Source organism: Lathamus discolor, chromosome 10, assembly GCF_037157495.1.
Source record: "Lathamus discolor isolate bLatDis1 chromosome 10, bLatDis1.hap1, whole genome shotgun sequence".
NCBI lineage: Eukaryota > Metazoa > Chordata > Aves > Psittaciformes > Psittacidae > Lathamus > Lathamus discolor.
Window position 1 is genome coordinate 8758343 of NC_088893.1, and position 24260 is coordinate 8782602.

At 37.3% G+C, this 24260-nt stretch overlaps 1 protein-coding gene and 1 long non-coding RNA gene across 5 annotated transcripts in view; one reads left to right on the top strand and one right to left on the bottom strand.

Annotated features, from left to right (window-relative positions):
* Window positions 1–9680, top strand: part of LOC136019740 (uncharacterized) — a 58624-nt gene extending 48944 nt beyond the window's left edge. For 2 of the 4 annotated variants that reach the window (XR_010615025.1, XR_010615026.1), the window contains 3 exons: window positions 1406–1577; window positions 1672–1767; window positions 6924–9680. This is a non-coding gene — a long non-coding RNA (uncharacterized LOC136019740). Of the gene's footprint in view, window positions 1–1405; window positions 1578–1671; window positions 1768–6662; window positions 6723–6923 lie in introns of all 4 variants that reach the window. The other 2 variants (XR_010615027.1, XR_010615028.1) reach the window with 2 other exon arrangements.
* On the bottom strand, window positions 1541–23452 carry GABRA6 (gamma-aminobutyric acid type A receptor subunit alpha6). The gene is made up of 11 exons (XM_065690253.1): window positions 23415–23452; window positions 23090–23208; window positions 22740–22807; window positions 21390–21610; window positions 21202–21284; window positions 20456–20599; window positions 19882–20034; window positions 19653–19805; window positions 15209–15468; window positions 6425–6682; window positions 1541–1591 (listed from the first exon to the last, which is right to left on the bottom strand). Exons 1-11 carry the CDS (start codon window positions 23450–23452, stop codon window positions 1541–1543), a joined length of 1548 nt encoding a protein of 515 aa, XP_065546325.1.
* Window positions 23453–24260: the final 808 nt, after the last annotated feature.

Here is a 24260-nt window from a genome sequence, read left to right on the forward strand (position 1 = left end):
AGTGATCTCATGTGTTTAGTCCAGATACTGCACTAGTAAATTGTATACTCCTCTTGAAATACGAGGAGGAAAACAGCTGCAGCTAGGTCATCAGACAGTTGAAAGTGTTGTAATGCAAATAAAGCAGTTGACAACTTGAGTGAGTTTGCACCTAACTGCTTTGTCACAGCAACTAAGATATATGTTTAGACAAAGGAAAATACCCCGAATTTCCTGAATCAATGCAGCATTTCATGTTTCTGTTAAAATTAATTTTAATGTGTTAAAATTAATTTCAAGATAGGAGTCTTTAATTTTTGTTTGGCTGCATGTAAGACTTCCTTGTGTCTTTTTTACTTCCCCCAATGTTCATTATGCGTGCAACAAAGTTGGTTGGGGTTTGATTTGATTAGGCATATCTTTCCTAATTACATTCTTCAGAAGGATTATGGAGATGAAGGGTGAATATACAATAAAATAATAGATGACTATGAAATATGAGAAATCCTTTGTGTGGCAAGTGACACAATTACCTATATACTTTGCCTATATACTTTTTATATAATTTGCCTATATAGGCAAATTACCTATATACTCTGAATATGCTGACAGCACTTTGTCTCTGGATAAAACTTCTAGGAGTTTGCTGTGGGCCATTCAGTAGAATCAGCTGGTAAAATGAAGCTTGTTCCCTAACTAGCTATCAAGACTTGCTTCCAGGAAGCTCCTTGGAGCTGGGGGCTTGCATTCAGCCTGATAGGTAGCTGCCTCTTTCTGTCTATTCAAATTTAGACTTCGAAAACTGCCTTACATCTCAGTCGTGTTATTTCTAGGTCCTGCCAAGAAATTGCTTGTTATTAGTCTGGTTGTGTCCATGTTCACTCACAGCAAAAGATGTTACACTATCATGTTATACTATCGTGTATAGCTAAAGTGCATAAAAAACAGTTTCTGTTTCCTTTTTTCTTAACTTGTTCTTTATAAATATTGTTACAAATTAAAGGAGATGAAAATGAAATTAAAGAAAATCAGAATTTATCCTCCATCTTTTCTGTGAAAGGCTTATGAAGACATGATGGGACTGCAGCTCCTTTCATAGGATTTCTTAACAGTATTTTGAGTCAATTTTAAGTGCTGCAAATCAGTGCAACTCTTAACCTTTCAGTGAAACCTAGTCTTTCAGTTATACCAGTTCAGAATCAAGCTTATTTTAGTAATGCTTATTGCATAAAAAAATTAAATAATCCTGTTATTGACATTTTATATCAATGTAAACATTTAACTCTAAAAGAGAATTGTATCAAATGCACATTCTTTGATAATCGAACAAAATAAATCAACAAGAACTTTTACAGCAGAATCAATGCAAGATATCTCGAAGTATTGTTAGAACCCTGTACAGTTTCTGTCATTTTCATTTGTCCAGTTTGTTTCCAGGTGATGTCCAATATAAACATTTCCAGTGTTTCAAAATGGAGAGCACCTGTGGATAGACAAATCGTTTGGAGTCCCTTCAGCCCCACATGAGCTCCACTGATTTCCTTGAATGTTGAGCTGTTCTTCAGTTGGACTCTAGGTCACTTCGAAAGTGCATTGCGGTAGGTTCAAAAAACTGGAAGAAAAGTTTAGAGAGAAGTTTAAGCTGTGAGTTGTTGACAACTGAATTAACCAACAAAATCACCTCATTTCTAGCTGTCTCATTAGACTTAAAACCAGGCTGCATTACAAGGGAGAATCCTCTTTGTATTTGATGTTCAAATTGATTACCTGGATCCTCAAAGCTCAATTGTAAGTATTTATGGCAGTGACTACTTTCTCCTGAACTTAATTTTTCCAGTATTTAAACTGAAACATAACGTAACAATGCATACTGCAAGCTTTATGAATATTAACATGCTGAAGTATTAACATACTTCTCCAGTTCTTGTTTTTTTTTTCTCTGTTCTTGTTTATTCCCAGTTGAATCATCAGCATCTCATTTTCTCCTTCAACTTATGTATTTCTCTTCCTGCCACCATGCTTTCTCTGCATCCAATACCCAGCATTCAGCACATTTAGTAATGTTGTGCTTTCCTCTGCTCCCAAACATAAAGGCTGGCATCTGCTTGTTTTTCTGCAGTTTATCATTAAAACTTTAAAATCATATCTTTCTTTAGTTTGATTCACTCCATCATTCAGTGTTTGATTACATTAAAATTTTAAAGTTACGTATAAAAATGGAGAGGTTACTTTAGAAAGATGTAGAAGATGTGAGAACAGCATATGCATTGTGAATGATATGGCAAAGGTTGACAAAGTACTTGTATTTTTCTCATTAAAAGGGCACTCTCTGCATTCTAAATCAAGAAAATATAAAATAGGTTAAGTATGCAATTCACCTGTCAAGGTCAGAGTCAGAAATTAGTATTCAGCTCGAGGATTTAGCAAGATTTAAAACCAAAATATGTATGATTAAAAAAAAAAATCTAGAACAACTTTTTCTCATTTGCCAGATACATGTGTTCTCCTGTCAAGAACTTCTCTACTTGGCTAATCTAGACAAATATGTATTATTTATTATTGTGTAGAGCTTTTTGTGGAGACAATGTGCTCCATAGAAACCTGCTTGTTACATTTTGCATGTGTAGATCATAGGAATGTCACAGCTTCCATCTAAATTAATTACAAACTGACCTTTGTGAGGGACTAAGTCCTCTTAGAGTAATTCTAATGCTTTTTTTTTTTTTTCATGTTAGAAACTATTGTAATAGTTAAGCATCTGTCAGCATTATAGTTATAAAACCATTTGAGAGAAGGGAGGCTTATCATACACATATCAGCATTTTCTGTCGTCTGAAAACTGGCATCTGGTATTTCAGCTGGGGATTCTTTCTTACATGAATTTTCAAGTACCTCCTTTTGTTTTCTTTTGGGTGTCCTTTGGTTGTATCAGGTTCCAAAACATGCTGTCTAGCAAAATGCAGGCAGAGAATGATGTAACTTCATTTCTATACTTTTAGCAATATAACTGTTGTTCTGCAATGCTACTGCTATTCCATGTGCAAACCATTTTACAATGAAATATCTTATGTATCAAGTCACATATCAAGGACTGCTACTGAATGTTTTCCCATTTCTTCCACTGCAGAATAGAACCTTTTATTTAAATATTAAGGCCCCATACACATATAAAAAGTATTCAGTTGAAACACTTAATTTCAGTATGGGATTGTTTTCATTCAAATAATGTTGCTGTTTTGCTTTAAAATGTAGCAAAAGATTAATTTATAATGAAAGTTTACTACTAAACTTCTGGGTTTGCTAAGCTGGACTTGATTCAGTACATGTGGAAGTACAAATATAGAGTTCAGTCCAAGATACTCTTATCATCTGCCTAGTTCTGGTTACTATTAAAAATAGTATCTAAACGTTTAAAGGCATGTGTTTTATTAGAAATGCTTTCTTCATTATATAGACTTCCAAATCCTAAAACTTCTGTGTAATTAACACACCCTTAATTTACACGTATAGCAACAGAAGGGGGGATTAACCTGGTTGTCCAAAGACAATTATATAAATAATTAAATGGAAGCTAAAGAAAAAGTTACTCCAAGGAGCACTTTGAAAAGTACTCCGGTCCCAGGGTTCTTGTAAATATTATCACATACAATACACAAGAATAACTTTTTTTTTCTGTACCATACAGCCCCTTGTGTAAGTCATAAGAAAACTGCTTTCTAGTTCACAGAAATACTACCAAACAGCTTAGGAGAGAGCTCCTAATTTTGTGCAACTGTCATTACAGTAACAAGCCTGTTCGTTCTAGCTGGTGCTTTGTATCCAGAACATGCAAGTGGAAGTAAAAAAAAATGATTCTTCCACTTCCTTCAAGTCAAAAGAAGAGTCTGGCCAGAAGATAGTGAGCTGACAATTACCTGTGATTCTGGTGTTAACATCCTGCTTTTACAGATTCATGACATGCTTCTTGATTTATTCTATATGCACCATCCAAAGACAGGCACCTTTTCAGTTTAGGGAGCTCCGCAATGGCAGATTTTGAATGATGTTCTGCACTCCAAACTACACTAATCAAAATCCTAGAAAGCTGCACTACAAAACCTTTTGCACAGGCAATTTGACTATTTCAATGAATTGATTATATTCTTTTTTCATTCTGTTTTTAAACAGAAAGAGAAATGAGCACAAATAAGTAACTCAAGAAAAGCTAATATGCACAAAATGCATTTTCTAAATGAAAATAAATTTCTTAACTGAATAACACTGTACCAATATTTAGCCTTTTGTACTTGAGCCTGTGATTCAGTTGAACTGGCCGTGAAGCATGCCATGCTTTGTTCACCTAACTTTTTTATCTTTGCTTGAATGGAAAGGCTTACATATTATTAATATATTTTTTAAAGCAAAAATAATCCTGGGTTTCCTTAAAAGTAGCAACTGGTGAAGTGTTACAACATATTGAATTAGAAACCTAGCAATGTGTATCACAATCATCATTAGTTACAACTTGAGTACACAAACAAGAAAATGTAATTTATGAAGAGCTTGATCAACATTTTATATAATTGCTTACATTCTTCATAATTCAAAACACCCCAACTGTCAATACTTTCCTGTTTTATGAATCTTAATGCTGGATTCCTGTCATTCTGTTAGGCTACAGAACATAATTTCTGAGCTTGTGAGCATGTTTTTTAGCTTGCAGAAGTGGCATTTAAAAATATTTATAGTCACCACTATGTCCTAGATTTTAGAAGTATTTTAAAAGCTTAGTTCTACTATAACTATTAATATACAAGGTTAAACGTAAATATTTCATCACTACCAAGGGAAATTGCAACTGTGTTCCAAATATTTCTAGATCCAAAATGTGAATGGTTGAATGAAATCACTGGAGTAATGGTAAGCTACACAAGCTGAGGAACTGGCTTCTAAACAGAAGCTGTAATGATTATGTGCTTTTTAGATACTTCCCTTCTCTGATTGAGATAAGTAATTTGCACACATAGTCAATATTTTAATAGCAGGATCAGTAACTCTGGCACAAATGCTAAATTTAGCATTGGGCAGATTTTGAATGGCCGGGAGTTAGCAGCTGTGACCTCTTGAGAGAGACATCTGCAGGAACATTTGTAAGAGACAGTGCCTCCTATCTTCCTGCGCTCCTGATTTCATATATAAGCTGCTTGGCAGCACACTCCATCTTTGAGAGACAGCAGTTCCCAGATCATACATTTAATAGCAAAAATCAGCAAAATTAGAGGCTAGTAGCCTCTGCTTCAAGCAGAGGCAAGATGCCACCAATCAGCTTATCAGCACTGACTTGTTTACTTAGAACTGCACCACCTCTTGGCTGTCCATGAGATTTCCCTTGGCCTGCTTTATCTCTAATCTTAGAAATAACGGTACAGTCTGCTCACCACTCCTACCAGATTGCCAGCCTCTGGTTTTATTGATATAGGAACTTGGTGCATTTGGTACTATCTAAATACCATCATTATCTATTTAGCTATCCTAAATAAAGCTAAATGTACCAATCATACTGATTGCAATGTAAAGTGAGATTCAAAAACTCTATGGCAATGAAGAAAATCAATATATGTGTATATATATATATATTTACCAAGGAAATGGGACACTATTAGCTGTATTTAGGCAAAAGAGGAAAAAATAGAGAATTAAAATGTATAAGAGTCAAGCTTTTAATGACTAAGTACTGACTGATTATTCTAGACATGCTCAGTTTGCAAGGCACACATCTTTGCTGGACATTACGGATATCTAAAGACATGATCATTCTCTGCCTGATATGAACAAACTTAATAAAATAATTTAGCAGCTTTATCTGCATAAAACAGTTCAGATGTATGAAGAAACGGGGAAAATCAGTGTTAAAGTGTATAAAACCAGGAACTCTTGGTTCACAAACTGCATACTGTAGTTGTCAATTTTTCACACTGTATAAATATTTATAATGAACAACAACCTTCTTTGGGGAGACTGTTATCTTATTACCTCACTGAGCAAACCTTAGGAGATATTGAAGTTCTTATCTCCTTCACTGCATTGCTTCAACAGATAATTCTACCATTCCTTACTGCAGATAGGAAGATTAAGAAATAAAAGATTTAAGATTAGTTTGTTTGCTGAGAATGGCATCATACATTGTTTTACACAATGTGTTCTGCTCAGTGCATGAACATAGCAGAGAGATAAGTGTTTACATTTCTCATCTTCAAATAGCCTTTCTGCATTTTACTGAGTGCCACTACTACTGGAAGCCACAGCTGATCTTTTAAAGAAAACTTTAAAATAAAACTGTTAAAGAAACCTTTGCTCAGAAAGGACCAATTAACTGGAGTTCAGGAGTAAATGAACAATGAAAATAATACTGGTCAAGTAAACATATTACATGTTAAAGCAAGAATTCAGAAATTCTGCTACTCACTTCCATAGTGTCTTTTGAAAGATAAACAACCCAGTATACCAGGTTGAATCCTGCAAATGCCACTGGAAAGAGGATCCTAGAATACTGGTCTATTTTACTTGTGCCTCCAATAGGTGGTGGTGGTGGGACTGGTGGAGGAACAGATGCTGGTTGATACTGGGATGCACTATTTGATATTATGCTGGCTTCAGGAGACTGATCTGCCTGAGATGTTACAGAGTTTACTCGCTTCTTCAAGTTACAGTTGGAGTCAGAATGCTGTGGAAGAAAAAAAGGAAAAGGGGAAGGGGAGAAAAAGGTGAGTTTTGGATACAGGCTTAGGTTTTGTGATCATTAGGCTTCTTTCCACCTTTTTACTCAACCTGATTTTATTGCTGCTGCTTTGCTATAGAGCAACCTAAGGAAATCATAGAAATAATGCAAATATACAGAAGTACATTTGTGGCCTAAAGCTTTGCTGTAAAAATGTTTAAAAAAATGTGCTTTCCTTATTCAACAGGGAAATAAACAGAAACTAGAAGAGAGAAAGAAAAAGAAAAGATGGAGCCAAAAGGAAAAGAAGATAATGGTCTATCTAAACTGTAGTATCTTGGTATGACTGAGGTTTCTATAGATACGAATCAAGTTTAAACAAAACAGCACATATGGGCTGGCTCAAGCTGAGTCTTCACTGTGTGAGCCCATTGATGAGTTTCAGTAAACACTCACTGATGGAGTCTAATTGTTGCACTGTTATTAGTCCCCAATCTATCTGCTGATGAACTAGAAAACTGCTGCATGAAAAGAAAGGGGCTAAGTTTACAGGTGTTTAAGACAGGAATGCTAAATTGTCCTATGTTGGTGTTTTGTTTGTTTGTTGTTTTTTTTTTTCCTAGTGTGAAATTTAATTTTCAAGTATGTAGTGACTTTTCTGTATATATCTCTTACATATTGCTCTTTTTCTTTCTCTATAACCTAGCAACACTTCCAACTTGTCATATCCCTCCTTCATCCACTTTGCCATCTACATATTAAATGATTAGTACCATGTTTTGGATAGATATTAAGTGGCATTCATATTCTGGGGCTGTGCCTATCTGGAACACAGATGTTTGTTTTTGTCTTTTCCAGTAACACAGCAAACAACAGACAGATTTAAATGGAGGATGATCTACAGATGTGTCACAGAAACAGAAAGAGGGTTATTCATGTCCACTTGCACTAATCATCATAATAATCCCACTCTATAAACAGACTGACAAACCAAGCCTGGGCTACTGCACTCTATAAACAGACTGACAAACCAAGCCTGGGTTACTGCTGTCATTACAGTTGCTATTCTATTTTGCTTGTATACCCTGCTTTGATCTGAATTGTAGGAGTTGTAAAGTAGCTGCTTTTCACTTTACTGCAAGATAGCTTGACCTTTTGTGGAGAATGAGTGGTTCCTAAAAATATAAGTGCAAAGGTGAATCTTAGTCCTTTTTATCTGCAATATTCTGGTATAAGGTGGGTCAAATTCTGCTCTGGATCACTCAAGCATGAATCAGGAGTTATTGTACTGAGGTGATGAAGTTAAAAGTAGGCAGAACAGATGTAGCATATGGTCTGTGGATGATGTTCAGTACTGACTGCATTTAGAACATCGAAGTAGCAAATACTTTGTGATCATCTGAATAGGCACTTGGAAAAAGTGTAATCATGGTCACTATTTTATTTACAATATTTATTAAATCTCATGCCTGTAGAAGAGGGTCTTGCTATAGAAGGAAGATTATTTCAACATGATTTCATCTCAACTTGGAGACAGGAACATTTGGAGTCAGTGTATCCTCAGAACTTGGGGAGTTCACTAACTTGATTATACTCCCACTTTGGGGCCAGTTTAGGTCCATTCTAGCAACTGAGTGATAATGATAACTTCTTATTACTTAAAATAGTCTATTCCAATGTTCAGGAAGGATCAGTGCATTTCACTGTCTCAGTAAAACCACAGCTTTTTGTCATGCTCTTCACCTGCTAAGGAGATGGTTTAGTTGATATAAATTATTAAGAAAGTTCTTGAGCAATTCTTTACACTGCCTTTAACACCCTCATGTGCCCATCCAGCAAGTCAGCGTCAGGACTATTTTCCTGTCTACCACTACCTAGGATACGGAATTTTAAGTCCAAATTTATCTTAGATGTGTAAAGATGTTCTCAGTGTGCTAGCTGACTGTAGACCAGACTTGCTGCCCGAGAGCTACAATTCATTTTTTTTTATTGGAGTTCACTGCTAAAACAAGAGGAGGAGGCAGTGAAAGGAAGCCATGTAGTTTCTTATTACAGTTGAGTTCTGAACAGCAGCGACACTAATTTGACTACTACATTTAGATATAACTTTTCCTTTTGACGAAGATTGCCTACAATGACATCATGAAACTTTAGCAAAACACAGAGAGAATAGCCTATGTTACATAGTTTACATAGCCAACCACTCAAATAGTAAGGACTGTTTTACAAGTAGAAAGAGCAACTGTGTCATAATGAAATAATGAATTATGCTAAGTTACTGAATCCTGATTCAGAGAAGTACTCTTGTACTCATGTGGAATGTTTGTCCAATCAGGCAATTAAACTTGTCATTGTGTATGACTACCCAGTGACACAGAACAGATTGCAAGATCACTGTTTAATGTGAGATGCCATAAAACTGGACTAGACAAAGACTGGTACGTATATGGGCTAAGTAAGATATAGTCTTTTGCAGCTCAGCTATCTGATCCTCTGGAAAGCTCACAAAGCAGTAGCATCTTGTCTATAAAGGTGCTGCTCACTCACAACTCTCATCAATATCACTAGAATTTGTTCAGAATATCTCAGGAGGCTTTCAGCAAATTGCTTGGCTTCCAGCTTTAAAAAAATACAGCATATATATAACCTTGGAGTAAACAGAATTTTTTTTCTGCTTTTTCTGATTTTTATATGGATGCTAATAGTGATTTATGAATGTGCTTTGTCTTATGTTTCTTTTCCTCAAGAGATTTCTGTAATTCATATTTGAGAAATTTTCTTCTGTTCTCTGTTCGTTTGTACTGCAAATACATACTCCAGTATCAATTCAGTTTACGACCCAGCAGTAACGTGAGTATCTTATATATGCACTCAGATAGATACTGGCTAGGTAAACAAATGAGTACCTGTATGTCCTCTTTTACTCACTTATGTCTCTCTTTCCTCTGGGCAATGTAGTAAAAAATGGTTCATAAGAATAAACTCTAGAAGTTTAGACTAAAAACTGTGCTATTCCTCCTTTTCTTTATAATTTATTGGATTAAGGATATTGAAATCTGCTGATATCACAAAGCACACCAAAAAACACTAGGAAAAAAGCTCAGCGTCTGTACATGGCAGAATACAAAATGAAATATATAACATTCTTCTTCCCTGCCTGTATCATTAGTAGACAAAATTTCAATCACTCATATTGTACACATAAAATTGCATGCTAATGACTTAGCTCCCAAAGAGGGAGTTAAGCATAGTTTAGCCTCTAGATCCAATAGTGTGATCTGTAGAAACTCTGTTTAGCTACTGAACAATCCATATGAAGCACCATGCAGCAGGGAAGTTCACCACATTAGGTAGGATCTCCTTTTGGGCATGCATCAATCTTTACAGTCTTGTGCAGTTTAAGTATCCATTTCATGCTAGAGATTCATTATAACCTATAATTTAGACATTTCTTTGCACATCTCATCTGTGGGATCTGATTCAAAACCAGTGTATTGGAAACATCTATAAATGATGTTCTGCATAATTAAAAGTTCAATATAGTTTAGAAATCATTAATAGTCCTACCTTTAGATATCTGTCCTGGTTTCAGCTGGGATAGAGTTAATTATCTTTCTAGTGGCTGGTACAGTGCTGCGTTTTGGATTTTTGAGCTAGAAAATGTTAATAACAGCCTAATGTTTTAGTTGTTGCTAAGCAGTGCTTACTCTAAACCAAGGACTTTTCAGTTTCCCATGCTGTGCCAGTGATCAACTGCATAAGAAGCTGAGAGGCAGGACACCTGACCTGAACTAGCCAAAGGGATATTCCATACCACAGAATGTCATGTTTAGTGTAGAAACTAGGGGGAGTTGGCCAGGGGTCACTGATCACTGCACAGGGATGGGCTAGGCAATGGTCAGTGGATGGTGAGCAATTCTATTGTGCTCACTTGTATTTCCTGAATTTTATACCTCCTCCTCCTCTCTTTTTTCTGTTATTTATTTCTTATTATTGTTTACTTCATTGCAATTATTAAACTGATCTTATCTCAACCTTCAGGTTTTATCTTCTTCAGATTCTCCTCCCCATCCCACTCCGGGGAGCAGGAAAGAGTGAGCAAGCAGCTGCATGATATTTACTTGCTGGCTGGGGTTAAACCACAACAGCATCTTTTAGGAATCCTGTGTCCTTTACTAGGAATATTAAGAGGAGTAACTTGCAAATTTATTTTCTTTGTGTTTTAGCCTAGTAAAAGGATTAAATCATTTAGGTTAAATTACTCACTCAAAGCATGGGAAAGCCATGTTAAAATTCTTTCTTAACCTTAAGGGATTGAAATTCACCTCTCAAAATATAACCTAACCATCACGTGAATTAGTGGGAGAGGTTGTTACCTTATTACTTCAAGGCTGTTTTACTTTGCGTGGAAATTCTGAAGAGCCATTAGAAGCAGAAAGCATAGCTTTGAAAAATATACTATGCACCCATTGTATTAAAATCGCTGTCATATAAAACAGGTAACCACTAAGGAGAGCAGAGACTGGAACCCTAGTAATTCTCTTTTCAATGATGTGAATATGTGTGGTGGAATCTCTTCCTAACATTTCTATGTAGCAATCAGGAAAATAATAATGTAATTAGCACAGAACCTCTGTCAAAAATTATATCCATGTTAAACAGTTTTGAATGTTCAAAGTAATGTGTTTGGCTCTTAAACTTAGTGTCAGTCCAGAACTACCCCTGTCTCTACATTTACTTCGCTAAATTTGTGTAGTATGGAGAAACTACTGCTTTGAGTGTCTAAATGAGACAGAATTACACAAACAGCACTAGAGAGGTTGATTTGTTTGTTTTTCTCAAATTTAACTTAATATAATTTTGTACCTCATTTCCCCTTTCACAAAAGGGACTGGGATCAGACTTCCATGTTGAACAAAAAAAATGTCTAAATCCAATTCATCTTGAATTTCTTTATTTTGGTGTGTCTTATTAGCTACTTCCAAACCTTCCTTACTATCCTGCATTGGCTTTGTCAATCAGACAAATATTTAACTTGGAACCAAATAATCAACATCTGCTTTCCTTGTTGGGATGACAAAAAGTCAGTGTAACTGAAAGTTGAGGTTTGTTTTAGATAATGTACTTGATAACTTCCAATTGTGTAGGCACAGGAAGATCTCCCTAATTTGTTGAAAGTGCCATTTGCTCAGTCAAAACATTACTGCCTATAGCTGTTTCCAGGATGATCTCATAAAGGATTGTTGATAATCCAAATAAAAGTGCTTTGGTTTCAGTTATGCTACAGTACTCATTAAACGTACTCAATATATTCTGACACGATTATAGAAAACTAAATCCCCTATACCAAAGTGACATAAGGCTGCTCTGCAGTTGGGCAGGGTTATTAAACAGAATAAGAATCCTTTTCTGCCCAAGCCATGTTATTTTGAAACACAGGGACAAAGCTATTTGTAGGGAGAAGGAAATTCTCCCAGCAGTATTTTTCAGTGCTCTTTGCTGTTTTCTGTTAAAACAACAGGTCTTTCAGAACCTGACTATAATCAAGCTACCACCCTGTAATAATCTTTTGTCTTTTATGTGTACCCTCTCACATAGAAAGAATGTCTTTTGATCCATGGTGAGTACTCCCTGACCATCTCACAGAGCATTACTTCAAATGGTGTACTACAGACAGTATCACCAATTTCCCTCCCCCAGCATATTTCCAGTATTAGGATATTCCTGGACAAAGGAAGCCATAATGTTGAAATAATATGATGGATACAGAAAATATACAATTTGGAATGGATTAAAAAGATGAACGCCATAATGGTTTTTATATATGTGTGTGTGTGTGTATAACATTTGTTTTTGACATGCTAGAATAAGCTTGATCACCATATGAATAAAACCAGGTTTCTGTCAAGGTCCAGATGACTACTCAGCTTGTTGCCATCGTATTTTGGAGTGGAACACCCATAGTTTTGTATTTCATGCAGGGATTGCCTGCAGCTGACAAAGAGAGCAAGCCAAATTCTACTCTCAGTTAACTGAGGTAAATAGACTGGTGTTCCTGGAACTAGACCAGGCATGCTGGGCTGTCATCAGTTAACAGAGCACACAGTCAGACCATTGTCTCTCTTACTGAAACCAGTGTAGTCATTACTTGAGTAGAGTTTCTCCTGCTTTTATTAGTACAGTAGAGCAGAATTTGGTCTTCTGCTATCTTTCTTTTCTGAGTGCACAGTTTTTTTGGCTACAATATAAAAGTCTGTGAAAAAAAAGTTTTGTTAATAAAGCAAGATTTTACATAAAATTAACTAGACTGAAGGAGGAATGAGGCTTTTTGGTACTATTTTGAAAGATTTTTGAGTTTTTTCTTTCAGTGTCCTGGGTTCAGCAGTAGCAGTCATTTTTTCTCCTTCTTAGTAGCTGGTGCAGCACTGTGGTTTTGATCTCAGCCTGAGAACAATGCTGATAACACCAATGTTTTTAGTTGCTGCTCAGTAATGTTTAGTCTGACCAAGCACTTTCTAAGTCTCATGCTCTGCCAGGGAGGAGGGGTAGCTGTGATGAAGCAGAGACAGGACACCTGATCCAAACTGACCAAAGAGGTATTCCATACCACAGCACGTCATGCCCAGTATATAAACTGAGGGCAGTTACCCGGAAGGGTTAGATCACTGCTCAGTCGGGCTGGGTATTGGTAGGCAGGTGGTGAGTGATTGTATTCTCTTCCCTTGTTATTTCCCTTATCAGTATTATTATTGGTGGTAGCAGTAGTGATTTGTGTTATACCTTAGTTACTGGGCTGTTCTTATCTCAACCCGTGGGAGTTAGGTTCTTTCAATTCTCCTCCCCATCCCTTTGGGAGCAGGGGGGAGGAAAGGGGGGGTGGGGGGAGTGAGAACGCGGATGCATGGTTCTGAGTTACAGTTGGGCTTAAACCATGACATTCGGGAAGACAGTTAATTTGAAATGAAAAAAGTATTCTGCAAATACATCTATCTTGATGTTTAGGCCCTCACTCAAGCAGCAGCAGCTTCTAACTGGATGGTTTATAACTTTGAATTTTCTTTCATGGCAAAACTGTCTTTCTGGGCTTCTCTTAGGCAAAACAGAAGAATGGGTCTCCTGTCATACAGAAATTGCTAGTTCAAGTAACCTTCTTATGATTAACTCAAATTTGAATAAGGAAGTGTCCAGCGTTAAAATAAACGCAGATGTGAATATTGCAAATATTGCAAATCTCAATCAGCCTTTCTGCTGTCACTTCAAAATCAGTGCAAGGTTCTGCAAATATTTGTTTCCAAGCTCCTTCTAAATTTTTTGGCCTTTCTTTTGTATTTTTTCCATAACTGTGGTTAAAAAAAATGAAAAAGCTGTTGTTTTGAGCTAAAACATGTAAAGATTTGCTTGGTTTTGCATTTATATATTTAGTAGGAAAAAAAAAAGCATTATTTTAACATAGGTTACAATATCTTCAGATTTATTTATTTAATATTAATAAAATTGTAAGCAAAATACAGTGGCTTACAAGCACAGTGCTTCCCAGTTGAAGAACATTTGCTGATTAGCTCCAATGAGGACCAGTAGCAAGATGCTGTAGAGCTTTGCTTTCACTATAATATGGAACTTATCAATTATGAATTTAACAGTTAAATATACCTAAATGTTCTAACTTTAACTACTCCTTATAAGCAAATGTGGGAAAATTACTTTATGGTGGGTAAGGTGTTGCCCTGATGATACTCAACAGCTCTTTGACTTCCTTATTCAACTAGAGACTCAAAGGTTTTGCAGAAGGTCACTGAAATTCTGTTATTCCTCTCAAAATGGAATTTTGTTCCTGAAAACAGGAGGGCTACAGTGATACATTTATTAACATATGTTGTGAGACAGCATTCACTATTTATCCCAAGATGTAAGGAATAATATTTATCAGCAATTCTGACATATTTTTTTTGATACTAGAAAGCCTTGCTGTCTTTTGCATGTACTAAAATTTATCCTTAATCTTTACATTTATGGTTTGTTTTTTTTTCCCCAAGCTTCCACCAACACAGATTTTTATGAAAATAACAGATGCCAAGTTTATATAAAGGCTAATTCCTCTTCTTTCAGATGACCCACTTATGGTATGTACCAGTGTACTACAGTGATCCCATAATCATCTGGCCAATGCACATGTTCATTGCATTGTACAGCATCCCACAAATTCTTCAGACTTACTGAGAGAACCACAGCCTCCTGACCACACTGCCTACAGCATTGCTCAAGAGAAGTATTATGGATAACAGCCTAGTGGCTTTCCTTAAATATCTTACCAAATAAACATCTTTCTAGTAAATCATGTCTCAAATTTAAATAGACAGTATGGATAAATGAAGTATTTTCATTTTCTCAAATAAGAACAATATCTTTGATAAGTAGACATGATCTGGTTACATAATCTCTTTCAGGTTAAGATCATTTTAATATTGTTTTGCATTCACTACTTCAGCTGCCTCTTCCTATATGATGCTTATTATCAGAAAAGCAAGCAATTACCGAGACAATCTCGTCCTCTGCCGGTACAGTTGCTGCTGATAGTGCTGCTGCCAGTGCTGCTGCCCTGGCTGCCTTCCTCATTGCTCTCTGAGTCTGAAGATTGGTAAAGTAGTTGACAGCTGCAAACTCAATAAGTGCAGAGAAGACAAAGGCAAAGCACACAGCTATGAACCAATCCATGGCAGTAGCGTAGGACACCTTGGGCAAAGAATGGCGTGCACTGATGCTTAAGGTGGTCATTGTTAGAACTGTAGTGATTCCTTGAAAAGAAGAGAAATAAAATGGCAGCATTAGAACTTTGCTTCAACTCTGCTACTCTTAAATTCATGTATATTAAAAAAAAAAAAAAAATAATCCATCAACTCCTTTTTGGTTTTAGCTGTCATCCTACAAAGCAGCTAAACAAGACTGCTTTTTGTATTCTTGAATAATTCACTGCCTTAAGCATCTAAAAGTTCTGAACAAACTTTAATACATTGAGCAGACTGAAATTTAAGATAACTAAATACTACATGGTGCAGCTTCTTAGACTTGTGATAAACATGGGTATATCAAAAAGCAGGCTCAAACTATGAAAGACACTTTATTTGAGGGGTTAGTAAGTGGACTGTTTTGCAGAAATCTAAATTAACAGACTGTCATTTCCCAAAAATGATCCCCTCTTTTCTCCCTTTGTTGCACAAGACAGATCGTGGCTTACAGAACCTCCACTGAATCAATCAAATTCTGCATTAAAAGTCAGCGGTAGGCTATGATCCAAATATTCAAAAAAACCCCCAAGAGTTTAGTCCTCTGTGCTACTGTCTTTCATCACTGGTTACTTTATTTAAGATTCACTAACAGTACCTTGATTTGAAAGCCCCCATAGTTACAAATATGGAAGGACAGAAAAGCTACATCTCTAGAGTTGCTTTTCTATTTTCACAAAGCTGGTGTGTTGCTCATGGGCCTCATAGTGTTCTTCAAGTGAATTCATGAATTTATTCTTTCTGTTTTGAAGTGTATAACATTAATAATGTAGGAAATATACCCACTTCTCACAGCTGCTTGATACAAGCAAAAAGCGCAAGAACAAACTCATTAACATATAAGCCTCTGTGACTCATGTTTACTTATAATTATGCCTGCTAGAATGTGAAAACTGATGGTATTTAAAGGCATTAAGGTGGAGAATAGCCTCTGCTTCTTTTTTTTTCTGCAGTTGGGAATGGGTAGGTGGGAAAGCAGAAGATGTTATAATGCCATGTTGTGATAATGAATCAATGTGCTATGAATGATGCTCAGTGGAAAGGATGCAGTGTCATTGCATATTGCAGCATCAAGACAGGGTGACTTGATTATTTTCAGAGGGTTTTCTGCAACTGTTTCACATGATGTAGCTTGCCAGCTGTCTGAGGTTAACTACATCCCAATGTCATTACTTAACATGTTTTAATGAAATGCAAATAGGAGATGGTATAAAAACACACAGGATCTCTACTTCTCCCAAATCTGCCAGGCTTATTTTATAATATGAATACAAGTGTGTTGAGATACATTTCAATTTCAAAGGTCCAGAATTAACTTTTCAATATGATGTGTGATTAGATTAGAATCTGTCCATGTGCTAGTTAGTAATAAAAATGATATATTCTGTGTCTGAATAAAAACTTACTGCAGTGGGAATTTAAACTTAGGAATAGGACTCCTATTCTATTGCAGATATAGATAAGACTTCTCTCAATGTGGAGTGAATATTGATGAAATGCTCTGCACTGTGGAAAACTACTTTATCAAACTGAATGCCAAATTATAGTTGGTAAACTGTGTAACTGATGATTGTTTACCCTTGTCGTTCCACTTTGAACACTTCTTGGTAAGTTTTGAAGAATCTGTTACATAATGCAAATATTGAAATACGCAAACTTTTCCTGCTAAAAAATGAAACAACAACAAATCAAACACCTTTGCTATCTGAGACTAGATATTAATTTAAAATTCCCAGGGTGACCTGCTGGGAAGGTAGAAGCTGACTACTGTCTTTCTGCAAAATAACAGATGAACTTTTTTGCTAGCAACAAAAAAGATTAGATAAAGGCACATAAAAATGTGAAATAATAGCCATTGTTACTTGGAGTCAGAGCATACTTAAAATTAGACCTCCAATAACCATGCTTCTTATTCTAAATTATTTCTGATAATGCCATGCTTCATAAAACTTCACACATATATATACATATATATGTGTATGTGTAGCTACATACATAGCTCCACATTAAATAAGGAACTTAATACCAGCAATCTGCTGTTCTTTCCAAGGACACAATTATAAAGAACACAAGAGTGCCTCTTCAAGTATTTCTGTCTCCCATTTTTCACTTGCAGGTCTGTAAAGAGCAGATCATTAATTTATCTTTGCAAAAATGTTCAGAATATTTATTGTAATATTACTTGCAAAGGATAACTGGCATCCTGCAAAGGATAATTGGTATCCATTTTGGAGGTAAATGTTGCTAAATTAATTTGTTCTGAAAAATGTTTTTTGCACATGGTTGTTATTCTTCTACTATTAATTTCTCTTCTCTCAAACTTACAGTTTGGGAACTTAGAAGTAAAACTGAGAATTTATAATTCAAGTAATTGCAGTATAATGCAGAAGGGATACCGACTTCTCAATTTTAAACCAGGTGTTTATTGGTTTTTTTTTTCTGCTGGGGACTGAAAGTCTTTTCTGTTATACGGAGTTTGTCCTCTTTTCTTTAGATGAAGCTATTCAGAATCTATAGGATTTTGAATTAGTAAGGGCTATAAATTCAGACTGTGCCTGGGAGAAATAAGAATGGAGCAAGGATTGAAATATTCTTCTAAAATGCCACCATGACTAATTTTTCACAATACCAAGAAAGGTGTCTATTTTACTATTTTCATAAAATATAATGTTTCTAATTCTCTGTTTACTCTTCAGTATGGTATCTAAGAGCTGTTCCAGTGTTTGGCATATCTATGTCTTTACTCCTGAATCAGCTAAAGACTTACTTGCACATTACTTAAGCATATAGAACTGACTTCCACTGCCCACTAGGTAATGAATATGTTTTACTCAAAATGTAGGGGATGTAACCGTAAAGCCCAGAGATGCCTCACAAAGCCAAAACAGGTGGCGTTATGTTTGATGTACAAACCTCCTATATATTTTATGCTTTGACTGCAAAAAAAAAAAAAAAAAAAAAAAAAAAAATCCTGGAAAATCTATTGCCTGATATTTTTATATTTTTAAGCATTTAAAGAAATCCCAATTGCCAGATAATAATACTTTTAAGTGCTAATGATCCCAAATTGTATCCTAGCTCCTAATAAGAATTTCAAGAACAAAAGTGTTGATCTTCCCTCAGAAGCACCTGAGAAAGTTGTGCTCACTACACATTCCTAAAAGTCTGCAGTGTTTTTATGAATACCATTCCATGCAAGCAGGAAATGCCAACCAATTGAAATAAATTAGCAAAAAATCTGTAGCCTGCTAACTACAGTTATAGACTTGTTTTTAATTATGAGACTTGTATCATTTATGCTTAGGGAACATATAGCTGCCTTTTTGTTACCAAAGACAAGTCTCAGAAAGGGAACTTTTTAAATACAAATACTGCTTTAAGAGACCATAGGGTTGCAAAATGTTTGTGTATGGATAGTGGACTCATGAAGTTTTTGACAAGTTTTATTACTTTTACTTAGTATTTTTCTCATAGTTTTTCTAGAAACAACAGTTCAGTCAGTGAAAGTTACCTCTTAATGAGTGCAGTTGCAGAGCCTATTGACATTGCAATTGGCAGGGTTTGGGCAATTTAACAGCAGAGCACACAGCAGAAATTAAGGAGACAAAACTCACAGCTTTGGGAGCATTAATTCAAAACACTGGGAAGAATTTTCAATTCGGACATGCCTTTCAGGTTACAACTCCATCCTGTGCTAGGGACATGATTCATCTCACCTTACTTTATTCATCTAAATTCCTTGCTAGTTGTTTGGATAACTTTGTAGACAAGGAAAAGAGAGCACTTCAAAGTGCTAGATGAGGTAGGTTAATTCCACCCCATGTAGTTTACTTTTTTTTTCCTAAAGCTTTAACTCAGAGTGGTTTCAGAAGCTAATAAATCAATAGAAAAATACCACTTTAAAAAATAAGAGAGGTTGACATTTACTCTGGAATTGTCCCTTCCTGCATACAGAAAATATATTGAGGAGAAAAAAAAACACCACAAACAAGTCTGGTTAACCAAACATTCTGATTAAAGAATTTTGACCCTTGTGAGCAGGTTGAATATTATTTGATTTAATTTTAGCATTTACTTTTGTTCACTGAAACCTACTAGCTGTCTTTTCCAGTCCCCACTGGATTACAGTAGCTGTTTGATGCAATGGATTCCATACAGTGAATGAAGTGAATGATAAAAGAACAAAACACAAATACCAGCCACGGTTCTCGCTGGAACAGATTCTTTGTTGATCCAAAACACAACTTGAGACAGGACTACAGTCATGATGCATGGAATGTATGTCTGAATGAGATAGTAGCCTATTTTCCTTTGAAGATGGAAATAGAGCAGCTGAAGTGAATATTCGCCTAAAATAAACAAGCAATGAAAGTAATGAATGAATGGTATATGTGATGCTGAGCTGTTCAAAGACCTTAAGCATACCAAAAACTGTTCTGGCTGGAACAGACTCCTTATTAATCCAGAAAGACACCTGAGAAAGAACGACTGTCATAATGCATGGAGTGTATATCTGTATCATGAAGTAGCCCATCTTCCTTTGTAAGTGGAAATAAACTGTCATGATTACATATTCACCTGTTAAGAGACAAGTATGTCAGCATTATTTTGGCAACATATAAGTAAGAATTATTGGCTTAAACCCAACATGCTATGTTCTGAGGAAAGCACTTACAGGCGTTCTGGTGCATAAAAATAAGCTGATTAAAAAAAAGTAACTGACCTTATGGAAACAGAGGAGAATAATATTCGTTTTATGCACTGCTTTTACTGGGGCAGGGAGGCAGGGGAAATTCTGAAGAATTGCATGAAAAATTGTATGTTTAAAGAGACTGTATTGAAAATATTTAGAGAGACAATGGTTAGAGTCCTTCCAAGTATTTTAGTTTTTAAAATGGCAAATGATATTTAAACTAATTCAGTTCTACATGAAAAAATAACTGCAATTTATTTTCAAGATGTTTATAATGTCAGTAGTTCTCACATGGCTACGTCTTACCTGTGTTAGATTTAATTGTTTCACTAGATACAGTTTGTCCTATGAGGTCATATTGGAGGAGACTGGAAGACTCCTGTGGTACTTCTACTGAATGCAGGGGTCCTTTTTTCCATGTATAAATTATTTCACTTTTTGGATAAGCATCTGAATTATAGAGGGGGAAATTAAATTATTAATTAACAATTGAAAAAATACCTGATCCTGTTTGTGGCTTGAATGCCTACAGCAACATGTATCCTGCTCCAACAATTTCACAACTTCATTAATGACAAAATGCAAAAAAAAAAAAAAATCAACAATAAGAGAATGGCTGAGGTGGGACCAGACAGACACCAGCTTTTGTTTCTTAATTTGCTATGAAGCACATGCAGAGATTACCACAGCTCAACTAAATATTTTCGAAATCAATTGCCACAGATCAACTAAATGTCTGCAAAACTAAATGTAGTAAATGTATCACAGCTTTTATGACTTGCTGAAGGATCCACTTTGACAACTAGATATGTAAGAATAATAAACAATAAAATATTCTACAACAGTCACCCTTCAGTGAATAAATCCATGTTCCTATGAATGGTCTGAGTCCCAGAAGAGAAAGTAAGGTTCTAGTACAAAAAAAACATAATAAAATATCTCAGCTGTATCATGTCATTAGGTAGTGTTCTAGGATCTCATTTCTGATCTTCTCACATACAGGTAGACCAAATATATTACTATAAAAAACTGAAAGATATAGAAAAACTTACAGCTTCCAAACTTCAATGGACAAGCATGTCCATCCATAGGGAAGTTCACCAACCGCATAGGACAATCAGCATTAATGGTTAGTCTAGAATACATTATAGTAGATGACAATGAAAAAAGTGGTATGTGGGAACACTGCTGAAAGACTCAAAAAGAAAGGTCAATCAAAAGCAAAAGAACCGGCTCTCACCTCATTGTGTAAAGAATAGTTCCATTCTGCATAATTCTGAAAAGTTTGTTAGGAGTTGTCATATTATGAGCAATTGATTTTTTTCCATTTCTAAAAAATGTGTCTGGTGTCCAAATTTTACTGACCATTAAATTGTTCAATCTCAAAATTTCAGTTGGCCCACTAAACTTCAACCTCTCATCAGTCCATGTCTGCCGAAAGAAGACGTCCATTGTGTATTCCTATGGAAAATAAATAAGTGGTTGACTTATGTGTGGGGGCCAGCAGTCCCAGGTTATTGTATATACAGTAACTCCATGAAAGAGTCTACCACACATGTCAATGGCATTCCATTTGCTACTTAAACACTTAATCCTATTACCATTAAGTAGCTATTAAAAAAAAGAAGTAGTTTACAAAAACATACCCTAATTTCTTTTTATTTAAATAACAGCTACAAATTAACGAGTGAACAAATAATTTTATATGAGTAAGGAAAAAAACCATCATTGTCCTCTCAGAAATAATAATTTATTTCAAGGTGACTGAGGTCTAAGAAAATACAAATGTCTAATTTAGTATCCTTTCAAAGTGCAAAACCAATTAATGTTTAATTACTGGGAACAAAAAGACATGCTCAGTGTTTCTTCTGCTTGTTTCTTTGGATATTGACAAAGAAATGACTGAGTCACATCACAGTAAGATTATGGTGTCAGGTTAATATTAGTCCAAGGAGTTCTCTAAAGTCAATTAGGAGATGGAGCTAAACATTGGCTGAAAGCAGATTTTGTAAGATGGCAAAGTTATGCCTTCCCTTAGATTGACTGATAAAGAGAGGTGGAAAAAGCTTTTGGTTTTATCTTGATGCCCACAGTTCCTAGCCTGCAAGCTGGATTTCGGGGGGGGGGGCTGCTGCTGTAATTGACAGACTTAACCCGTGTCTGCAGCTACCTGACTTTGGGGACACCCAGCATGACAAGGAAAAACTATTTCAGACATGGCCCTGTGCCCCTGCGGCTACATGTTAGGTTGTTTCCTACCATGCAGACTTGATGGTGTCAGGCAAACCTACGTGTTGGGCCACAGATGCTTACAATCTTCTTAATGAGGTTAAAGAAGCATCTTTGACCTCCCATCAGTGCCCTCACCTGGGGTTAGTGCTGCATTCCGTGCTCGGGCCTGGGCCATGGGCTGCCCTGGCTGACTCTGCTGAGGAAGTATCTATATGCAGTTCCAGACAAACCGCTCTGTTGGTCCTGAGAGATTGTCAGGAAGATTAAGCCTCGTAATCTGCTTTAATGACGGTCAACTCAGATGGCACCATAATGAATCCCGGGAAAGGGGAGCAGGGGCGGCAAGTGGGGCCCTTACCATCTCCACGTCGGACACCGGCCCAAAGCTGGTCACGTAGATGTCCGTTTTGACTTCAGTCACAGCTCCTGCAAGACACGGAGACACGCTGGGTGCGGAGCGGGGCCCCTCGAGGCACCGCGGCTCCGGGACCACCGGCGAGAGCCAGCGGGCTCGGGGCTGGAGGGGCGCGGGACTCTGTCCTCTTCTGCCGCCCGCTGTTGGGTTTCCCTGCCTCCCTCCTGCCAGGTGCGGGACGGGACCCTCCTCCCCTCGCCAGCTCAGGCCACCCTCTTTTGCCACCCTCTTGTGCCCCCCTCCCCGAGCCGTGCGCTCCCAGGCTCCCCGAGGGGATGGGAGCTTCCCTGTACCTCCGAACCCCGGCCGCAGCCTGTTGTCGTAGCCGTCCAGCAGCTTGTCCAGGATCCGAGTGATGTTTTCCAAGTAGAGGTCCCCCCCGCCGCCCTGGTCCCCCAGCGCCGCCGCCCAACTGCGGGGAGAGGCGAGTCCTGCAGTCAGACCCCTCGCGCCCCCGACCCCGCGATTCAGCCCTTGCGCCCGGCGTGTGCCCGTCGAAGGCCCGGCCCTCTGGGACAGCCGAGGTGGGAATGGACCCCACCGTTTCCCCCCTCCCGTTCCCGCAGGCTGCGGCGGGGTTTGAGGGAGCCTCACGGGGTTAGGGGGGAGCTCACTCACCTCACAGCGAGGCATACCCAGGCGATGAGCAGAGCCATACCTCAGGTATGTGCCAGGACGCTCAGGTGCCCTCAGACCCGTCAGCTGGAGCAAGTGCCGGGGCTCATCCTTCTTCTCCCGGCCAGGGGCTCTGCCGGGCGGGGATGCCCAGAGTGAGGTGGCTTACGCCCTTCCCCGTGGCCCTCGGCCGCCCTCTGCCCGGATGGGGAGGTGGGGAGCCTGCAGCCTCTGGTGTCCTTTGGCTCCAGCCTCTGACTGCTCCGGTGGGGAGCTCTGGTCTGAAGGGACGGTGCGTGGCCGGAGAGCAGTGACAATAATCGAATAAGGCATTAGGGGAGATTAAAAGGAAGAAATCCACTGCTAGTTTTGGCATGGAATTAGCAGGGACCCGTTAGGAAATCTGGAAAAGCGCTGGCATCTTGCTGATAGAGATTATGTTAGAAATGGCCTCAGCTTTTATTATGTTTATGGTTCACAGGGAGATTATTATGCGGCTTCTGCATCATTAGAACTTTGGGGAAAAACAAAACAAACCAAAAAAACAACATACAGTTTCCAGTTTACTGTTTTTATTGACCTCTCTCAACATAGCTTCTCGCTATCAATCCTTCAGAAATGTACAGAGCGCTTGAATATCTAAACATTACTACGTGAACACCGAACAGTGAAAGTTGGTTCTGGTTCAGGTTTTTGGAATTGTTTTGATTTTTTTTTTTTTTTTTTTTTTTTTAATGCTAAGCTGTTTTGGAGGGTTACATACACAGATTTCACTCAGACTTTAAACCAGGGCATTACTAGGACTTTTGTTAGAATTGGAGCTCCTTACATTTAAATCAGTGGGATTGT

Excerpts from the sequence above, each read along its gene's own strand:
- GABRA6 (XM_065690253.1), bottom strand. The coding sequence starts at position 23,452 with ATGGCTCTGCTCATCGCCTGGGTATGCCTCGCTGTGAG. Across the intron at positions 21,611-22,739 it reads CGGTGTCCGACGTGGAGATG|GAATACACAATGGACGTCTT; the intron begins GTAAGGGCCCCA and ends TATTTTCCATAG. Across the intron at positions 6,683-15,208 it reads CAGAGGACGAGATTGTCTCG|CATTCTGACTCCAACTGTAA; the intron begins GTAATTGCTTGC and ends TTTCTTCCACAG.